This window comes from Lithobates pipiens, unplaced genomic scaffold (genome assembly GCF_037356315.1).
Source record: "Lithobates pipiens isolate NorthernLeopardFrog02 unplaced genomic scaffold, aLitPip1_a1.2 Scaffold_3, whole genome shotgun sequence".
Lineage (NCBI taxonomy): Eukaryota > Metazoa > Chordata > Amphibia > Anura > Ranidae > Lithobates > Lithobates pipiens.
The window spans coordinates 52644487-52665068 of NW_027507790.1; the positions used below are offsets into that span (position 1 = coordinate 52644487).

Sequence of the window (20582 nt, forward strand, 5' to 3'; positions counted from 1 at the left end):
GGCAGCATTAGTAGCAGCACTTCACACTGAGATATTGGGACACAGCACAGGACTAAAACTTCAAGGGACGAGGGAATTTAAACCAGGATAGTTGGCAAGTATGAGGCAGCTGCTTTTGGGCCCCACAACAATGACAGGGCCCAGGGCAGCTGCCCCTTTTGCCCTGCCTTAAAAACAGCCCTGCTTCCTGTCCCCGGTTAGTGAAATGTCTGCTCTGGTACTCCTTCAGAACTTCATCCTTTCCAAACTTGTCTACAGTAACAGGAGTGGTTGTCCCTTTTGTGGCAACTGCTTCTCCTTTACCTCCGAAAACAATCAGGCTTCCCTATGGTCGAGCCTCTAACACACACGGTTCTGCCCCAAGCTTCAGGCTTAACCTTGGCTGCTCCTCCTTTTCGGAACCCTAAACTGCTGGATAAGCCTTAAATGGACCTAGCAGCCAGCATGCCTCCTACATGGGCCTCAGGCTTCAGGACTAGGAGCTAGTCAACACACACACCCACCCAGGCTGCAGCCTCGGGTGGGAAGAACCCCAATCACCTCACTACTCCCAAATAAATAGCTTATCCCAGCATACACAGTGGTTAAAGACACTCCTGCTGATTGGCTGAGACAACCTCGTTTCCCATTACCTGAATTTATGGTTTATGCATCATTCTAATGCCAAAAGCAACAGTGCCACCTATTGACAGAAGAGACTACACCAAACTCAGACTTGGGGCATGAATTGGTGGATTACCTACCAATTAGCCAGGCTAGTTAACATCTAGCACAACTAGATTTATTAGCAGCCCTGTTTAGGACCCGGGTGCTACATATGTTTTCACTCCTACCCACCTCTCTTACAATTGTCGTGTTTTTTTTTTTTTTTTTTTTTTTTTTTTTATCATTTGAATTTTTACACTTTACTGTCTTAAGCACAAAATAATATTTCTTTATTCTACTTGTAATGTGTGTAAACTCTGGGCTGAGCAAGCACCAGTGCTGTCACATCTATTTTACTACTAGAACTCATGGGGACATTTAACATGTGTGGTTTGTGATTCCACCGTGCCTATACATGGAGAAAGTGCAAGTTTACTTATGAAAAGAGAAGAAAAACATGGGGGGGGGGGGGGAAATTTAATTGTTGTAGAAGCAAAGTACACCTTTTATCCAGTTATCCCAAAAGTCTTTTGCCACAGAATTTCTTTTAACTATTTTTTTTTTTTTCTTTACTACAGAAAGGGTGCCTTTTTTTTATTTTTTTTTAAACGCAGACATTATCAGAATAGACATGAAGATCGGTTTCATTTTCTGGTCTCCAGTCATGATTGACCCTCAAAAGATCAGCTTTTGTGGAAGGTGAAGTGAATAGTCCTATTAAAAAAAAAAAAACTTGTATTTTTATGTCATAAATTTGCAGCATATTGTTTGATAACACCACATATAGTAATATAGGAAAGAGTTACCATATTGGCGTATAACACGCACATTTCCCCCCTTAAAATCAGGGGAAAATCGCGTGTGCGCGTTATACGCCGATCCTCCACGATTTTTGAGCCTCTGGGTCGGCTATCAGCCGCCTTCGGCCCTTCTCAGCGGCCGAAAGCTGCCGAGAAGGGCCGAAGGCGGCCGAGATACACAGGACATCTCGGCAGCGCCATTTTTAAAAATAAAACCTGAAAATAACGCTGGCAAGGGGACAACGATGGACAAGGCTGCATGACAAGGCTTCAGATGGATACTGATAAGGCTGCATTGATGTTTTTGGGGGGTTTTTTTGTTTAAACTTCCCTCCTAAACTTGGGGTGTGTGTTATATGCCGATAAATACGGTATTTGATCTTCAACTGCTCACAAAGACTATCATTCTAAGTGCATTCTTTGCTGCAATACACTTTATTGATCCAAGAATCTCTCAATTTAAAAACAATTAAACATCGCCTATGACCATTTTCTTGTGCAATCTGCAGACTTTTTCACAGTATATTTTGAGGGTTTTTCTTGAATTTTGCATCAGTAAAAATCCATTGAAGCTAAAAATGCCCCCAAATTGGAATTCATTTTGAGCAGCAGTAATGACTCTAAATTACAGATATGCTCCAAGTGCTGACCCTTGGAGCAGACCAGTTGGGTTCTTCTGGGATATTACTTTCACGTAGGATACAAGTCACAGGTGGGGGTAGTGTTTGGGAAAGGTCAGTGAAGCAGAAAATGGTCCTGCTCAAAATCCATCAAATCTCTGCTTACACAAGACTGGGCACGAAGAGCTCCAGGTGTCTCTCAGAGAAAGAAAACCAGAGTCCAGTAAAACCATGTCTTGTGGAAGGAGGCCTCACGGTTCCTAAGGCATGAAGCAAGTTCCTCTAAATGCATGATCTCATTCACCCAATTAATCCACTGTGATACTGTAGGAGTGGTATTGGTATATAAGCCCTGGCCACACCAGGAGTTGTCTCACTAGCAAGTAGCAATTACTTTCATTTGAATAGCAGGCTAGGGTATAGTAGGCATGCAACTGGGTCTTGTTCAAGGGACAAACTAGCAAGATCAAGAATCAAGACACGGACCTCCTTGCTAGAAGGGGTAGCTCCGCAGACACGACCAAAAGATGTGGAATGGCTAGGATACGCTATTCCACATCTCTAACAACCAGGACTGATATCTGGGAATAAGTGGTGTAAACCTGGTATTCTGACTCCGATTGTTGAAGCGATCTATCCCTTGTGAGACCTCTATGCCTGGCCTGTATAAGCAGATATAATCACTGAGGACAATCCTCATCAGATGGCTTGAACTCGCCAATACCGATTTCCATCCACGGATACTTTATTCTGATCATCACATTAGCAATGACAGGATATGAACAGGTTGTTATGGTATTGTGCGGTCAAAGGATGATATTGTCTGTATCTTGCAATGTAGAATACATGTGCTCTGTTACATGAGGCTTGTTACTCCATTGATGACACAGGAAGAAGAGTGGAGCATTACATACAAAGGAAGTATGTCATAACATAATTTGGGGCAGCACACACCCCGTCTGGCATGGTAAATGCCACTATATACATCAGAACGGTAGTGATGCAACTGCAAATAACAGTGTAATTTGCTGGATGTCTTGAAGACCTGAAAGACTTAAAAGAACATGCATATAATGCAATAACAATAACTCTTAATTTAAGGCTTCAAGATATGTCAACTAAAGTTCAAGACACTTTCTTCTTGAAACCACAGGTAGGATCCAGCAGCGTAGGCAAACAAGTTCATCAGCAGAATAAGTTCCCTGCTAGGTCTGATGAAAGCCTTTACAGTCCCTTGTCTTGAAACCTTCACCTCTACTTTACGTACTTTACCGTCATCACTAGGAATGCTCTTGACAATAAGTCCCATGAGCCATTTGATCCTTTTAGCTTGGTGGTCCTTAAGCAGGACAAGATCTCCAACTTGTATGTTAGGGTTCAACCACTGTCATTTTCTGCGTCCTTGCAGAGTAGAAAGATACTCCATCTTCCAATGATTCCAAAAGCAGTGGGCAAGGTGTTGTACTAGTTTCCACTGGTCCTAGCACAGATCTCCTGCTTTAAAGTTTCCAGGTGGAACAGGAACAGACCCAAGCTTCTGCATAAGAAGAGTAGCTGGGGTAAGCATAGTTGGGGTATCTGCATCTTTGTCAGGTTCTAGATGACTGAAGACATCAGTTGTGGTTTCTTCTAGATGATCCAGCAGAAATTCAGGCCCTGTTAACCAAGAAGAATTTGCAAAGACACTTGCAGACACTGGCCTGGTGGTATGATCTTCAGGGTTAATTTCAGATGGAACATAATGCCATTGTTCAGGTTTAGATGATTTCCTGATTCTCCCTCTCCCTCTCCCCTGATATAAACGTTTAGTCTGGTTGTATATGTAGCCCAGAACAACTTTGCTGTCTGTGTAGAATCTGACTTCATCTATCTGAATGTCTAGCTTGCATAGTATGAAATCTGCTATTTCTACAGCTCGCACAGTCCCACATAGTTCGAGCCTGGGAATCGTGTGTTCAGGCTTAGGTGCTAACTTAGCTTTCCAAAACAGAAACCCTATGTGGGCTTTATTCGAAGAATCTCTTACCTTACATGTATGTTTTGAAGGAGTGGATCTCGGATGATGTGCGCATTATATCCAAGCATACGTTGCCCGCGATTGCCCAGTCTAGATTAAGTTTTTGTGCGTAAGGGGCATCATCAGGTCCATTGCACTGCTTGCTTACCTTGTGTACTCCTGAGAATGTCTCTTCCTAGCAAGATCAAGATTTCAGCATTCATGTCCATTACAGTCTCTGGAGTAGGAATTTCTTCCCTTTTGTATAATATCTGGTCAAACTCGACTAATGTTGGTAGGAGTATGCCTTCTCCCTTATTGATATGAGACCATGAACCCATTAACCCTTCTACCGAAGGTCTCTTTACGGCCAGAACAGGTTCTGAGAGTATATGGGAATGCTTGTCCCTCTATATCAAAGATTTCAAATAATTTAGGCTTAACCAGGGATCTGTTGCTCTGTTCATCTATTACGGCATAAATCCTAATGGCTTGCTCGGGTTGACCTTTGGGTATATCTTGACTAGGCATATCTTAGTGCAACATTTGTGATCTTCGTGCCTGAAAAAGCCTAACGGCGAAACAGACGCATAGGGGCTCATTGTACAAGCTACATCATTTTTTTTTTTTTTTTTTTTATGATTTTTTTTTTTTTTCATCTATCTTTAATATTGATAGGAGTTTATTGAAAAAAATAAAATGTGTTACTACTTCATTGTTTGTTTGTTTTTCTGCCTTTAAAGTCCGACCTTTGCGTGCTCTGGTAGAGCCCTATTAGCCGACAGATCAAAGCTCAACGAACTAGGTGTAAAATCGCCTCCCTCCACCACCCTACCACCAACCAACTCCTCACTAATCCACAGGACATAGCTAATGCTTTTAGAGATTACTACTCCTCTCTCTACAATCTCACTAGCGATTTTAAAGATACTCCTTAACCATCAAACCCAAGGATGCAAAGCTTCCAATCCTCGATTGACCTCCCAACTATTACCCCTGTCCAATCGGCTGAACGTTCCCCAACCATTCTCGTGCCCTGTACACACAACTGGTTTTCCCGTCGGAATAAACTCTGAAGGTTTTTCCAATGGAATTCCGCTGAAACTGTCTTGCGTACACACGATCACACCAAAGTCCGACCATCAAAAACGCGGTGATGTACGACGGGACTAGAAAAAGGAAGTTCAATAGCTTCCATCTCTCGTACTTGCTTCAGAGCATGCGTCGTTTTTGGTCCGTTGGAACAGCATACAGACTAGTGGTTTTCCAACACCTCAGCAAGAGTATTGACTAATAGAACCTTTTTATCCAAGTTTTTTGGGATCTCCAATGGCACCCGCTCTCCCCTCTCATTTTTGCTCTGTTCTACTAATGGAACCCCTGGCAGCAAAGATTAGAGTGGACAAGTGCATTTCAGACATTGTACACAAGGACATGGAGCATAAAATAAGTCTCTTTCCTGACAATGTCATACTTTTGCTCACTAACCCAGGCCATGCCATGCCAGCGATCCAAAACATACTCAACCAATTTTATCTTCGCCTCCTTCTACAAATTCTATTCCCCTAAACCTCATACATAGGCAAAAGTCCCTCCTGGAAAGGTCTCTTCCTTTTACTTGGATAAGTAAATCTAGCCCATACCTATGGATAAAATTGTCCCCCCTCATGGCGCCACCACTATGACCTTAACTACTGTGCTTTCCAAAAAAACGACTTCCACAACTACTAAATCAAATGTGCACAAATGGCCTATCTAAACTAGGAAGAATTGCCTCCTTCAAGATGTTGATCCTCCCCAAACTCCTCTACTTATGCCATGCAGTATTGATTTCTATACCACATTCTTTCTTTACCGCAATACAAAAACAAATATCAAGATATGTCGGACACTAAACCACCCAGGTGTGTCCACCACATCTTAACTAGACCTCATAAACGAGGAGTAAGTCTCCCTCTCATTCAAACCTACTATCACGCTTCTATCCTTAAAATGGCTTTACTACTGGTGGCACCCGACTCCAAATAAAACCTAGTCTACAATGGAATTGTCCCCCTACTTAATAATCTGCATGACATCCTCCTGCTCAACCCCCCGACACAATGACTACCCCTCCATCAGTTACGGCCACGTTGACAGCCTGGAAGAAATTCACCCAGGCAACATCCAAAACTCACCCATCCCATACTCTACCGATCTCTCTCAAAACACTAACCATACACTTGTCAAATCTTAAAGTACACCTCTGGCAGAAACGCAAACTTAGTAACATATCACATCTCTACAATAAATATATCTAAAAAAGGACATCTTGTGGAGGTCCAGGGAAGTACTGTGGAAGTACTGACAACACTGTATCCTGGCCTAGGCCGACAAGGCCCAGGCCTAGGGCGGCACTTTGCAGGGGGGCAGTACGGAAAGTGTCCCTGCTGGCCGGGCTGCTAATTAGTCTAACACCCTCATAAAGTGGATGTACTGCCCCTTCTTCCTTTTTTTTTTTTTTTTTGAATAGAATAAGGGAGGGTTATTGCCCCTGTCAGTCCCATTGCAGAGATTTCCTTTCACTTCTTGCCCCATAGCCAAACAGGAAGTGGGAGGAAATCTGTGCATATTAAGGGAATCTATTGCCCCCCCCCCCCCAGACCCTCAGAACTAGTGTCCCCACTTGAAAATTTCAGGACGGGTCTTGAAAAGCAAGGGATGTGGCCTTGACAGAAAGGGGTGGGCCATATTTAAATTAGAGGGTGCATGAGTTTAGTCAGGCCTAGGGCAGCACAAAACTTAAATGCACTACGGAGTACTGGTACTATAGCATACATCATGTTCATCATGCTCATACTGGAAACAAATATTTGCCTTGATCTTCAGAATTGGTCACCAACAGCCCCTAACCTTTCACTAGCATTACTACATCTTGGGATAGAAAAATTTCCCTCCAGATCACAGATGGTAATACCCCTGGCGGCAAAGCTAAATATCGCTAAACTCTGGAAAACCATCTCTAATACAATTGCAGATGCAGATCTAAACTTACAATGCGAGATGGAGAAACGAGTTTTTAGGAAAACTCTAAGTATGTAAAAGAGATGCCCATCCAGGTATCTGGACGGTCATTGCCTGTTCACCTTGCAAGTTTCCCTACCAGTCATCTTGATCGGCCATCAGCAAGAGATCCAATTACAACATTGCTAGGAGCATCAGGAGCCTGAACCAGTAGTGATGGCTGAACTGTTCGCCCGCGTCGTTTCGTGGTGAATTTTGCGTGTTTGCAATTTGCGGACTATTGCCGCTGTTCGGCGAACATGTGTTTACAGTGTGAAAGAACTTTGACCCATGATACACCCATCACGGGGTACAGGACAGCCAATTGAGACATTTCAGTACATGGACAATTGGACATCCCCCCCCCCCCCCCACCTTTATAAATAGACCTGATCTGGCGGCCATTTTACATTCTGTCTTATTTCAGTGTAGGGACAGGACGCTGTGTGGAGCAGGGAGAGACTGTAGTGACACAAATCGCTAGCTATTAGGTCCACAAAAGTCCTTTTAAGGACTGGTATGTTATAGGTGTAGTGCAGTATATAGGGTTGAGTGCACTGCTGTGCTGGTGATTGCAGCAGCCTGTCGTTTGTCAGTGCAGGGAGGGACAGGACGCTGTATGCAGCAGGGACAGTCCGTTTAATCACTAGCTAGCTAATACTATTAGGTCCACAAAGGTCCTTTTTAAGGACTGGTATAGGTGTACAGTATATAGGGTTGTACACATATATATAATATACTTTCTTCCACATATAGAAATAATATTATACTTGACTGCTGCTCTATTCTGTAGCAGTCCTTTATCATTGTAGGGACTGAGGTACAGTCTGCAAATCACTAGCTACTTGGTCCACAAAGGTCCTTGTAAGGACTGGTATAGGTGTACAGTATATAGGTGTGTAATACACGTATAAAATACTTGCACATATAGAAAGCATAGTATAGTGCATTTCCACTGTGCAGCATTGTGACCGCTGAGCGGTTCTGCAGCGATACTACAGAGAGCGACAAACGCAATAAAAAAAAATATTATAACTGGTGTGATAGACCAGTGGCCCCCAAAAAAACAGGTTGAAGTGGGGTGTTATATACCTTCTTCCACATACATACTGCACTTCTCGAGAGACTTTTGTCACAGGGTCATTTAAAAAATGACAGGCAGAGGAAGAGGCAGGTCCTTCCGCAGTGGTGGTAGGGGTAGGGCAGGAGCAACAGACTTGAGCCAAAGTGGCAAATTGCAGAAGGTGTGTGCGATTACATCAAAGGACGCACCAGACTTGACGCACTCAGCCTTACTCTTCTGCACCCTCCTCATCCTCTCGATCTGCACCCTCTTCACTCTCTGCTATATGCACCCCTAAAGACACTACCACCAGCACCACCACCATCATGTACCTTCCGCTTGAGTCACAGAAATTTATTTTCTGATCCATATCAAGACATTTCCGATGCGCAGCCACTCTTGGCATTGGATCAGGAAGAGGAGGTAGCAACAACCGCCGCTCAGCAGTCTGACGACAGTACCCAGATCAGCCCAAGGAGGAGGTTTGTTGCTGCCTACTCCGAGTTCACTAATTATAGCGGTGGGGAAGGTGACGTCGATGATGACGTGTCTACTGATGCCACATGGGTGCCCACAAGAGGAAGAAGAGGGGAGTTCAGAGGGAGATATGGACCAGCAGATAAGGAGGAGAAGCAGGAAGAACTTGGATTGCACAGGAGGGACAAAGCAGAATGCGAATGTATCAGGAGCAAGGATCCAACCATGTACGGTCACAGCTGGCACTCCCAGGATGCCGGCACATGGCTCCACAGTGTGGGCTTTTTTTAACGTGTCCACTAATGACAATAGTGTTGCCATCTGCAATCTTTGCAGTCAACGCATAAGTCGCGGTAAGCCCAACACTCACCTAGGGACGACCGCTTTAAGAAGGCACATGAGCTGCCATCAACGAGCCCAGTGGGAGCAACGGAACACACAAAGCCACACTCCAGGCTCTCACCGTCCAGCCTCGTCTTCTACTTCTCCTTATCCTCTCTCCTCACAATTGTCCTCCATTCCACCTTCCATCACGGCAAGCTCACGTTTTTCTGCAAAAAGGCAGGCTTCCATGGGCTAAATGTTTGAGCGTAAAAAAAATGATGACGCCGGATAACCCTCTTGCCCAACGGTTGACGGCTGGCTTGTCAGAACTCATAACCCGCCAACTACTGCCATATAAACTGGTGTACTCTGAGGCCTTTCGAAAATTTGTGGCCATTGGAATACCACAATGAAAGGCAAGCGAATGTATCTCTGGCACACAGTGTCGGTGCCAAGATACATCTGACCACAGACACGTGGTCTAGCAAACACGGGCAGGGAAGGTATATAACTTACTGCCCACTGGGTGAACCTTCTGATGGCCGTCAAGCATGTAACCCGTGGCACCCGTGTAGATTTGGTTTTACCACCACAGATTGCATGCAGGCCTGGCTCCTCTTCTCCTTCTCCTCCTACTCCCATTCTCCTCCTCGGCTGACTCCTCCTTTTCCGCTGCTAGCGTCTCTTTCGCTGCGCTGCCCAAGCTCCCCAGAACCTATTCGACATGCCAGGTGAGACATTGCCATGCTGTGCTGCGTCTGTGCCTGGAAGCCAAGAGCCACACTGGCCCGGCACTCCTTTCAGCTTTGCGTTCACAGGCAGATCAATGGCTAGCACCGCTCAATTTAACAGTTGGTAAAGTGGTGTGTGACAACGGTGCCAATCTGCTTAGCGATTTGAAACAGGGCAAAATTATGCACGTGCCATGCATGGCACACGTCTTAAACTTGGTCTTCTGGGGAGCTGTTTTTTTTTTTCACTGCGCCAGTGGCTGCTCATGCGTGACGCATGCAGACTTCTGCGGCCATTTGATGAGATCACCAAACTGGTCAGTCGCAGCCATGGTGACATGGTACCTTATGCCTTCTTTATGGAGCGTGCATTGCGTTGTGTCATTGATCAAGCCGTGGAGGAGCAGGAGCGGGAAGATGAGGAAGTCGCAATGCTGGATGAATTCCCGGGGGGGCGGGGGCTACTCTATCTGAGACAAGTCAACAGGAGTCTGAAGAGGAGGATGGTGCCGGGGCAGATGAGGAGGATCAAGAAGAGCATGCTTTAAACCTTTCTAGGATCCCTGTTGTGTGTGGATGGGGAGGGGAGAACGAGGAGGATGACATTATCCTGGATGATGAGCAGGAGCCGGGCCACCACACCGCTTCCAGTTTAGTGCAAATGGGGGGCCTTCATACTCCAGTGTTTTTAACAGGGACCCCTGTAGAAAAAGCATAAGGGTCAAGGACCAGTACTGGGTGGCAACGTACTTGGACCCCCGGTACAAACACAAAATGGCGGAAATGTTACCACCGTTACAGAGGGCTGTCAGAATGGAGCACTTCCAGGCCTTGCTTCAAGAAATGCTGCATTCTGCTTTTGCGTGCGCTGGCATGAGCAATTCCCACTCCCAGAGAAAGAGTTGTGGGTACCAATCCAACAGCGCCTGCAAGAAGAGGGCGGTTTGAAGATGTGTTGGTGACTTCTGATATGAGGTCATTCTTTCAGCCGACCCATCGACAGGTGTCATCCGGATCCAGCATCGGGGAACGCCTAGACCGACAGGTGTCCGACTACATCAGGTTAACGGCCGATGTGGACGCTCTGAGGAGTGATGAACCCCTGGACTACTGGGTGGGCAGGCTTGACCTCTGACCAGAGGAGGAGCGACGCCACCAGCTCACGTGTTTGTTCCGGAAGTATTGGGCGCTACATATCGAGACCGGCCGGCTCGAATCTGTTACGCGACTTGTTTAAGTGACACTCTGTAAGTGCGCAATCTGTATTTTTACTTTATTAAATCATTTGGGTTTTACACTATTGTGAGTTTTTTTTCCTTTATGAAAACTGATGAGAGGAAGTTTGTTTGCAGGCTGGGAGAAATAACGGGTTCCTGTACCTTCCTGTATACACCTGTGAATACCCTGGACTGGGGGAGTCAGTCACTTGCGCTGTATGGTTCTCTGTAACAAGGAACCATACACCTTCGGTAAGCGGCAGTAATATCTGTGGTGGAGGTCGTGCACTATTCACATCAATTTTGGATGGTTTGCTGTCACTGTATCACCGTGGAGTCATTGCAAACATATTTTTCCTCCTAAAGATTTTATGGACATTATAATATTTTTCTCACTGTTTATAATTATGTTTCACTAACTTATTAAGCTAATTGCATTTTTTGAAAAATTCTTTTTTAATTTTTTTCACCAACACAGTTTGGCTGGTTTTTGGTTATTAGATTAATCAATTATTATCTATGTTGCTTTTATTAGCAATAGGGATTTACACTTGTTATCTTTATTGATACTTTACAGTACATTCCTACACTATTTATTTAATTTATTTTTGCATAGGATTGACAAAATAATTTTTTTCAGTTATTCTCATTGGTGTAACTGTGCTCATATTTCATATTTTTTATTTTAGCGCAACCCACTCTTCTTTTTTTTTTTTTCCTTTTCAAGTTTTATAACTAACCTGGTGTGCCAGAGGGGCTGAGGCCATTCTTGGAGTTGAGGCATAGAACAGAGAACCCAAAATCACCAAGCGGCTCCTTCAGAGGTGGCGCTACAGTTGGAATTGTAACCCCTAAACTGGCACATAGGTGTGAGTTAGATTTGCGGGTTACAGCTCTGTAGCTCTGTGTGAGTACGATGCATCTCAAGCTGATATGTATACAGTTGTGATGTGTATTTTAATAAGCAATTGTGATTAATTTGAGGTCTTGAGGGAAGGACTTTTAGCAGCATTCAGTAGGCCTGTACTCCATTTCATATTAATTTGTATATTATTTGTTGCTGATGAATTGTATTTGGTACACAGCCATGACATGTATATTTTCCCTAACTGTAACTTAAGTGTGCTTAGTGCTATATCTGTTTGTTTATTTGACAGATCTAAGTCTGTGAACAGAAGTTCTGTAGCAGCTATGGCTGGAGAGAAGGAACAGAGGATCCTGGAGTTTGTGAAGCAGAATGCAGTGAGAGGTGACCCTCAAAGTGTGGTGGATCATATTGATAAATACTGCAGCCAGAAGGAATGGGCCATGCATGTGGGTGATGAAAAAGGTAATATGCAACAGGATATTATAGGTTATGTTCAACGAGCATATACTCATAGCAGCATGTACTGTAGGGCCTGTTCGCTTCTGTGTAGTGTGTTTTCCATGCGTTTTTAAAGTGTGTTACTATTGAACTCTATATAATGTGCATTTTCATCTGAGCACATCAAAGAGGCAGGAAGCGGGATTTCTTTTTAAATAACTGCATTTAAAACACACAGATGTGAACGTAATGGTAGGGTAGAAAATTATAAAATGTTTCATAATATTAGACATACAGGGGAATTCAGAGTGTCTAAGACACACTTTAATATTCAATTGTGCCTCCACAAAACAAATGTCAGTGCGGGTGACAGATTCATGTACCTTTTTGGTAGACGGATACATAAATCTGGGCCACACACCAATTGTGGCGGCGCTCTGAGACTGGCCTCAGTGGAATGATGCTTCCTCCCTGCTGCTGCACAGATCCAAAAGTGCAGCGGTGTGGTGTTTTGCACCTGGTGGGGGGCAGAGCCTAATGGGAATTCAGGCACTAGTTCCCCATCAGGTCCACTCCCCATTGTGATCGACAGCAAGCAGACCGCTTGCTATTGGGTATATAATCCGCCAACTGCCTGCGGTCAATTACAAGGCAAACCTAACGGGGAACTAGTGTCACAGCTTTCCGATCAGGCTCCACCCACTGGTTGCTAGGCAAATGGCAAAGGCCATTTTAAAGGTCAGTAGTTCGTTATTGAATTCCCCCAATATTCGGTTAAGATGGGCATTGTATGTTTACAAGAGAGAATGGAAAAATAGAATATCCAATGCAGAACTGGCTTTCCCTATGATACATTACACATTCTGTGCAATGTTCCCTTTACAAACCGTGAAAGTGGCGCTAAATATATAGTGTGTATATAGTATAACGACACACTAATCACTACGTACTATAACAAAAATTAATAATAAACCAGTGTAAACCCAATGATTATCAAATATTCTACTGTGAACCAGAATAACTTGTATCAAATAAATGGTAGCAAATAAATTGTAACAACCTACATGTGCAAAAGAATCGCCCTGTGAGGTTCAGTGAATATCAGACAATAGCACTAAATTAAATAAATATTTCAAAGTATATAATAAAGTGTCCATTTCCTATTCAAAAAAAAGTCCATCACAGTGAAAATTTAAATAAATGAATAAACTATGAATAAGATGACCAGTGACTCTTAAATAATAGTAAAATCTTGTAGGCACGCTCCTCCACCACACCGCAGTGTCTGACTCCACTCACCAGTTATATATGCCTTACACTTTCCCCGACAAGTAGCCACGCCCCAACGTGTTTCGTCATAACATATAAAGAACAAAATTAGCTGCGCTACCTACCCCCACTGAGGCTATTACTGTTTGTGCAAAGAAATGAAAATGAATCACAATCTTCCAATAGATTAAGTGAAATCAGCTAGAACAACTCATATACAATCAAAATTAAGTGATAAATGCTCAAAATTAAATACGATATAGTGATTAATAACAGTTAATTATATTCAAAAAGTGAATAAATAATTAAAGAAATTCATTAATTATTGACTATGAATTTTATTATTTATTGAATATAATTTAAATGAATACAGTGATTATTAATTATAATTAAATAAGATCAAAACCCAGTGACAAATTAATGAAAAATAATATCCATAAAAAAAGTGAACCAGTGACTAGGGATGAGCTTTGTGTTCGAGTCGAACATACGAGTCGAGTCGAACATCGGCTGTTCGTCCGTTCGGCAAAGTCCGAACATTTTGGTCCGTTCGCGCCAAATTCGTGTGGCGCTCACGGCCCACAATGCACTGCGATGGCGCAGTGCATTGCTGGCTCATGATTGGCCAAGCATGCACTGTGACCCCGCATGCTTGGCCAATCACAGCGCCAGCAGCGAGGAGAGCCATGATTGGCCACAGGCAGGATGCCTGTGGCCAATCATAGCTCAGGCTGTGTAGTGCACGCCCCACACTATATAAGGCCGCCAGCGCGGCGGTCTTGTGTAGTGTGTTGGCGTCTGAAGCAGTGGGTGTTCTGTGTACCTTCAACACAGTACACACCGATCGTTTTCGGACGATTTTCGATCTTGCTGTTGTGTAGTGGTTGTTGTCTGCGTGCCCTGACCGCAGTATACACCGATATATTCCGCAGTATACACCTATATATAGCTAGTGATCTATCTTTTATAATAGAGCTTGCAGTCAGTAGTGTTAGGAGCTAGTGCGTGCTGTCTGCGTGCTCTGTACCCAGTACATACCGCTATATCCACCTACATAGCTGTTCTCTATTTGAGCCCACTTGCCATCTGCAGGAGTTATTGGAAGGTGTGTGTGCCTCCAGCACAGCACAGTATACATCTGTATATACCCCTTTATCTCTGGTGTTCTATAATAAAGGCATCTGCAGGAGTTAGTGGGTGTTGTGTGCCTCTAGCACAATATACACTACCCAACTGCTTTTTTTTACCCAACTCCCTTCAGGCCATTACCATGTCTGGAAGGCCAGCAAGGAGAGGCAGACAGGCGCGAGCCGATAAAAGAGGGCAAGCAGGCTCTGTGTCTAGAGACAACAGTGCTGGTCGTGGACGCGATGCATTGTCATCAGCACGTGGCCATGGGACACGCTTGTCCTTCTTTTCGGCAGCTGGACATGTTGAGCCGCAACATGCCAACGACTTGGTAGAGTGGATGACCAAGCCCTCTTCATCCTCCTCATCCTCTCTCACTCAGTCTCAGGGTACTAGCAAAGCAGCTGCCAACGCATCGTCTTCCCTCCTCTCAATGTCATCATCAGTGACTCCTTCCCTAGACCCACCACGTCCTCCTGAGGAGTCTCCTGAACTATTTGAGCACAGTGTTGGGTACATGCTCCAGGAGGATGCCCAGTGTTTTGTAGCCTCTGATGATGACACTCAGCTAGAGGAAGGCAGTAGCGTGAATGCAGAGAGAGGGGATGCTCAAGAAGGACAGCAATCTGGCAGTCATGTTCCACAAGCTGCAGCATACTGCCAGGTTTGCTACACCGATGAAGAGGGAGGGGATGATGAGGGCACTGACTCCACGTGGGTGCCTGGTAGGAGGAGGAGGAGGAGGCACATGTCCAACGAGGCTGGATGCCCTCCGGGGGCCAGCTTAGGGGCAGCACACTGACTGAATCACACCACAGAGCTCCGCCTGTGCAGGGCGCTGCCTCTGCACGTTATGCTAAAAGTTCTTTGGTGTGGGCCTTTTTTGAGACGAGTGCATCAGATCGCACCGCTGCTATTTGCAACATATGTCTCAAGCGTATCTCGCGTGGCCAAAACATCAGCCGCTTGGGCACCACATGCTTGACCAGACATATGTTGACCTGCCATGCAGCTCGTTGGCAAGCGTACCTCAAAGACCCACACCAAAGAACAAAGCGGCCCTCTCCTTGCTCCTCATCAGCTGGCATCTCCAACCCCACTAGACCTTCAGTCCTCTCTGAAACCTGCTCTGAGAGGAATGAAGGTGTAGAATTAGGTGTGTCACAGCCAAGTGTTTCCGGGCACTCTGCTAGCGGTACACCCACGTCCGATTATAGCAGGCAAATGTCCCTGCCCCAGCTGCTGGACCGGCGAAAGAAGTTCACTCCCAGCCATCCACATGCCCAGCGGTTGAATGCTAGCTTGGCTAAATTGCTAGCACTTCAACTGCTGCCTTTTCAGTTGGTAGACTCGGCCCCCTTCCATGAGTTTGTACAATGTGCGGTTCCTCAGTGGCAGGTCCCCAAACGCCACTTTTTCTCACGGAAGGCAATTCCGGCTCTCTACCGGCATGTGGAAGGCAATGTCCTTGCCTCACTGGACAGGGCGGTCAGCAGTAAGGTGCATATTACCGCTGACTCATGGTCCAGCAGGCATGGACAGGGACGTTGCCTGTCTTTCACGGCCCATTGGGTCACTCTTCTGGCAGCTGGGAAGGATGCAGGACAAGGTGCAGTAGTGTTGGAGGTTGTTCCGCCACCACGCCTCCAAAATGCTACTATTGGTTGTGACACACCTCTCTCCTCCACCCCCTCCTCTTCTTCTTCCTCCATGGCCTCTTCCAGTGCTCTGTCCTCAGAACCAGCGGTGCTCCGTAGGCGTTCCAGGGGCTACGCAAGTACGCAGGCAAAACTATGCCATGCCGTGCTTGCGCTGGTTTGTTTGGGGGACAGGAGCCACACTGGGGCGGATGTTTTGTCAGCTCTGCAGGGGCAGGCCGAGAGGTGGTTGATGCCACGCCAGCTTAAGCCAGGAATGGTGGTTTGCGACAATGGCACCAACCTCCTCTCCGCCCTCCGACAAGGACAACTGACCCATGTGCCCTGTGTAGCTCACGTCCTTAATCTGGTGGTGCAGCGGTTCTTAGGCAGGTACCCCGGCTTACAGGATGTCCTGAAGGAGGCCAGGAAAGTCTGTGTGCATTTCCGCCAATCATTTAATGCCCGTGCTCGGCTGGCTGAGCTCCAAAAAGAGTTGAACCTGCCCAAGAACCGCCTTATATGTGACATGCCCACCAGGTGGAACTCAACGTTGGCCATGCTGCAGCGGCTGCACACGCAGCAGAGGGCCATCAATGAGTACCTGTGCGACTACGGCACCAGGACAGGGTCAGGGGAGCTCGGATTTTTCTCATCAAGCCAGTGGGGCATGATCAGGGATGCATGCACTGTCCTGTCACCGTTTGAGGAGGCCACAAGGATGGTGAGCAGTGACAGTGCATGCATCAGTGACACTGTACCTCTTGTCCACCTCTTGGAGCATACGCTGCGTGGAATAATGGACAGGGCACTTGAGGCAGAACAGAGGCAGGAAGAGGAGGACTTCCTTGCCTCTCAAGGCCCCCTTTATCCAGACAGTGTTCCTGCTATGCCACCCATCACACAGGAAGAGGAGGAGGAGGAGGATGATTGTGTCAGCATGGAGGTGGAGGCTGGCACTCAGCATCAGCAGCAGCAGCAGTCTTGTAGGGATGATTTACAGTCCCAAGAAACACGTGGACTTGTACGTGGCTGGGAGGAGGTAGCTGCGGATCATGTTGTCCTTAGTGACCCAGAGGACTCCGGACTGAATGCCTCAGCTAACCTACGCTGCATGGCCTCCCTGATCCTGCGGAAGGATCCTCGTATTCTTCGGATCAAGGAGAGGGACCATTACTGGCTGGCCACTCTCCTTGATCCACGGTACAAGGGTAAGGTTGCCGACCTTATCTTGCCATCGCAGAGGGAGCAGAGGATGAGACATCTCCGGGAGGCCTTGCAGAAAGGTCTGTGCAACGCGTTCCCAGAGACTGGGAGGTTACAAACTCCTGGTCCTGGACAACGTGTTGCTGAGGCATCGGTCAGAAGGAGCAGTGGAGAAGGTGGCCGTCTGACTCATGCTTTCAGACAATTTTTTAGTCCGCAGCCCCAAGGTATGATCGGTTCCAGCAACCATCGCCAGCGTCTGATTTACATGGTGCAGGAATACCTAGGGGCAAGGTCAGACTTGGACACCTTTCCCACCGAAAATCCTCTGGCTTACTGGGTCTTGAGGATGGATCACTGGCCAGAGCTTGCACAGTATGCAATTGAGCTACTGGCCTGTCCTGCATCCAGCGTTCTTTCGGAACGCACCTTCAGTGCTGCTGGTGGCTTTGTTACCGATCACAGGGTGCGCCTGTCCACCGAATCAGTTGATCGACTGACCTTCATCAAGATGAATCAGTCTTGGATCACCCGCAGCTACCAAGCACCTGAAGCTGATGTAACCGAATAATTTTTTTTGAAATATCACATCCCTTCAAGACTGCCTATGCTGATGCTGAGTGACTGTCCTGTTATGTTGATTGTCTATCCTCTTCCTCCTCCGCTGATATGTTGGAAGAACATTTCTGGTTCTGGGTGATGCCATCAGCCCAATGTTTCTGCCCCTGTTTAACAGGGGCGTTTAAGTACAATTTTTGATGCAATGCTTTGCAGCAGGGCTAATTCCTGCAATAAAACTAGAGTATATGGGAGAGGTTGCAGTGTGGTGGCACCAGCACCAGTGCCATCGGCCCAATTTTTCTGCCCCTGTTTAACAGGGACATGTAATTACAATTCTTGATATAATATTTCACAGGAGGGCCCGTTCCTGTGCCCACCCAGAGTAACTGTGAGAACTTATAGTGTTGTGGCACCAGCACCACAACCACCAAAGGTAAATTTTTCTACCACTGTTCAACAATGGCATGTAATTACAATTCTTGATATAATCGTTCACAGCAGGGCGCTCCAGCGCCCAGCAAGAGTCACTTTGAGGGCTTACAATGTTGTGGCAAAACCAACACCTTGTTCCGCCATTTCTGCAGAGCATATAGGGCAGGCCCCTACTTTCAAACATCCAACTTACAAACATCTCCTACTTGCAAACGGAAGGAGACAACAGCAAGTGAGATGAAAAAAGATGTACGACAAAACAAATTATACAGGGGTGATAACCCTTCCCTATGTTTTCCAAAAAGCTTACAAATAGTTTTTTTGACTGGAGCTACACTTTAAAAATGTACCAGTTGAAAATTACAAACAGATTCAACTTAACACAACAAACCTACACAGTCCCTGTCTTGTTTGCACCGCATGTATACTGCTGTTCTGAGTATATAGGGCCTGGGGGCCACACGCATTTCCTTTTTTTAATATGGGTACAGGGTTCCCCTTGATATGCGTACAAGACCCAAAGGGGCTGGTAATGGGTAGGGAGGGCTACCCATGCCATTTTTCTCAATGGTTTTCAACCATATTGCAGGGACCAGATATAACATTAAAACCGCAAGCAGTTTTCAATGATGTTATTTCTGTTTAATGTCATTTTGTGCAGGGACTGTTCTAAACACGGGAAACACGTGGCACTTCACAGGCATACTACAGACACCCCCCAGGCACCATATTTAAAGGAATATTTCACTTTTTTTTTTCACTTTAATCATCATTAAAATCAGTGCTCCCGCCAAAACGGCCATTTTTAAAAACATTTTAGGCATTGACCCATGTCCCCTGGGGCAGGAGCCAGGTCCCCAAACCCTTTTTAGGACAGTATCTTGCATATTAGCCGTTAAAATTAGCACTTTTAATTTTGAACGTTCGAGTCCCATAGACCTCAATGGGGTTCTAAAGTTTGTTCGAATTTGGGGTCCGTTCGAAAGTTCTGGTGCGAACCGAACCGGGGGGTGTTCGGCTCATCCCTACTGGCAACGTCTTTTCCAGGAGTGTTTCAGGACAGCCACCTATGAGAGACCTCACCTCCTCCCTTCTTAGGAAACACTGCCCAGCCTAGATTTAAAAGGCATATACACCATAAATTACCTTTTTGATGGTTCCTGAATCAGGAACCCAAAAGGAAACCAACCAGCATGGGTACACGGTGCTGTCCTGAGAGACTCCTGTAAAAGACGTTACCAGTAAGTAGCTCTAATTTCCCCATATCGTCTTTCAGGACAGCCACCTATGAGGGGATAAGCGAGCACTTACCCTTGGGGTGGGACTACGGCTTACAGGACTCTGTGTCCAAAGACAGGGCCGCTGATAGGCCAGTACATCTGGCCCTGCTGTACCGGGCCTGACCAGCAGGGGGGCCCGGGCAACCTAACTGCCAAAAATTGTATGTATTAAAAAAAAAAAAAAAAAGTTCCTCCTCCAGCACACCGCCACCCGTCCCACAACTAACCCGTGCGCAACCCCAACCCCCCCCCCCCCCGTCGGTACAGTTTTTTTTTTTTCCAGTATGTTTTCTACGTATGCGGCTGCCTGTAGTGGGGGGGACTCTTTCTTCTTTTTCGGGCGCGGAGGAATACTTCGTCTGCACCCGCTCCGCACATCGCACAACGCACAGCATTAACATCGAAAGGTTATGCTGCGGAGTGATATGCCCAATCCTCTCTCTCTCTCTCTCTACACATGACTAACCAGAAGCAGAGAGAGCAGGGGCCGGGCGATCGAGGTGAGAAGTTGGGGACAAGGTGAGGTGTCTGTGTATTCTTGATCTTGAGGCATAAAAGATAAAATAATTGTTTTGTCGATGTGGTAAAAAGTAAAAAGCAACAAATAAAAAGTGCCATCCGCCCCCAGCAGTGCCATCCGCCCCCAGCAGTGCCATCCGCCCCCAGCAGTGCCATCCGCCCCCAGCAGTGCCATCCGCCCCCAGCAGTGCCATCTGCCCCAGTGCCATCTGCCCCAGTGCCATCTGCCCCAGTGCCATCTGCCCCAGTGCCATCCACCCCAGTGCTACCTGCCCCAGTGCTACCTGCCCCCAGTGCCATCCACCCCAGTGCCACCTGTTGTCAGTGCC

At 46.2% G+C, this 20582-nt stretch overlaps 1 protein-coding gene across 3 annotated transcripts in view; it reads left to right on the forward strand.

Moving 5' to 3' along the window:
- LOC143940393 (catechol O-methyltransferase-like) overlaps nucleotides 1-20582 on the forward strand; it is a 90700-nt gene that overhangs the window by 12514 nt on the left and 57604 nt on the right. For 2 of the 3 annotated variants that reach the window (XM_077461689.1, XM_077461688.1), the window contains exon 2: nucleotides 12073-12245. In XM_077461689.1, the coding sequence (XP_077317815.1) occupies nucleotides 12107-12245 (139 nt within the window). In that variant the 5' untranslated portion in view covers nucleotides 12073-12106. Of the gene's footprint in view, nucleotides 1-1261; nucleotides 1345-12072; nucleotides 12246-20582 lie in introns of those variants that run through there. The other variant, XM_077461686.1, reaches the window with a different exon arrangement.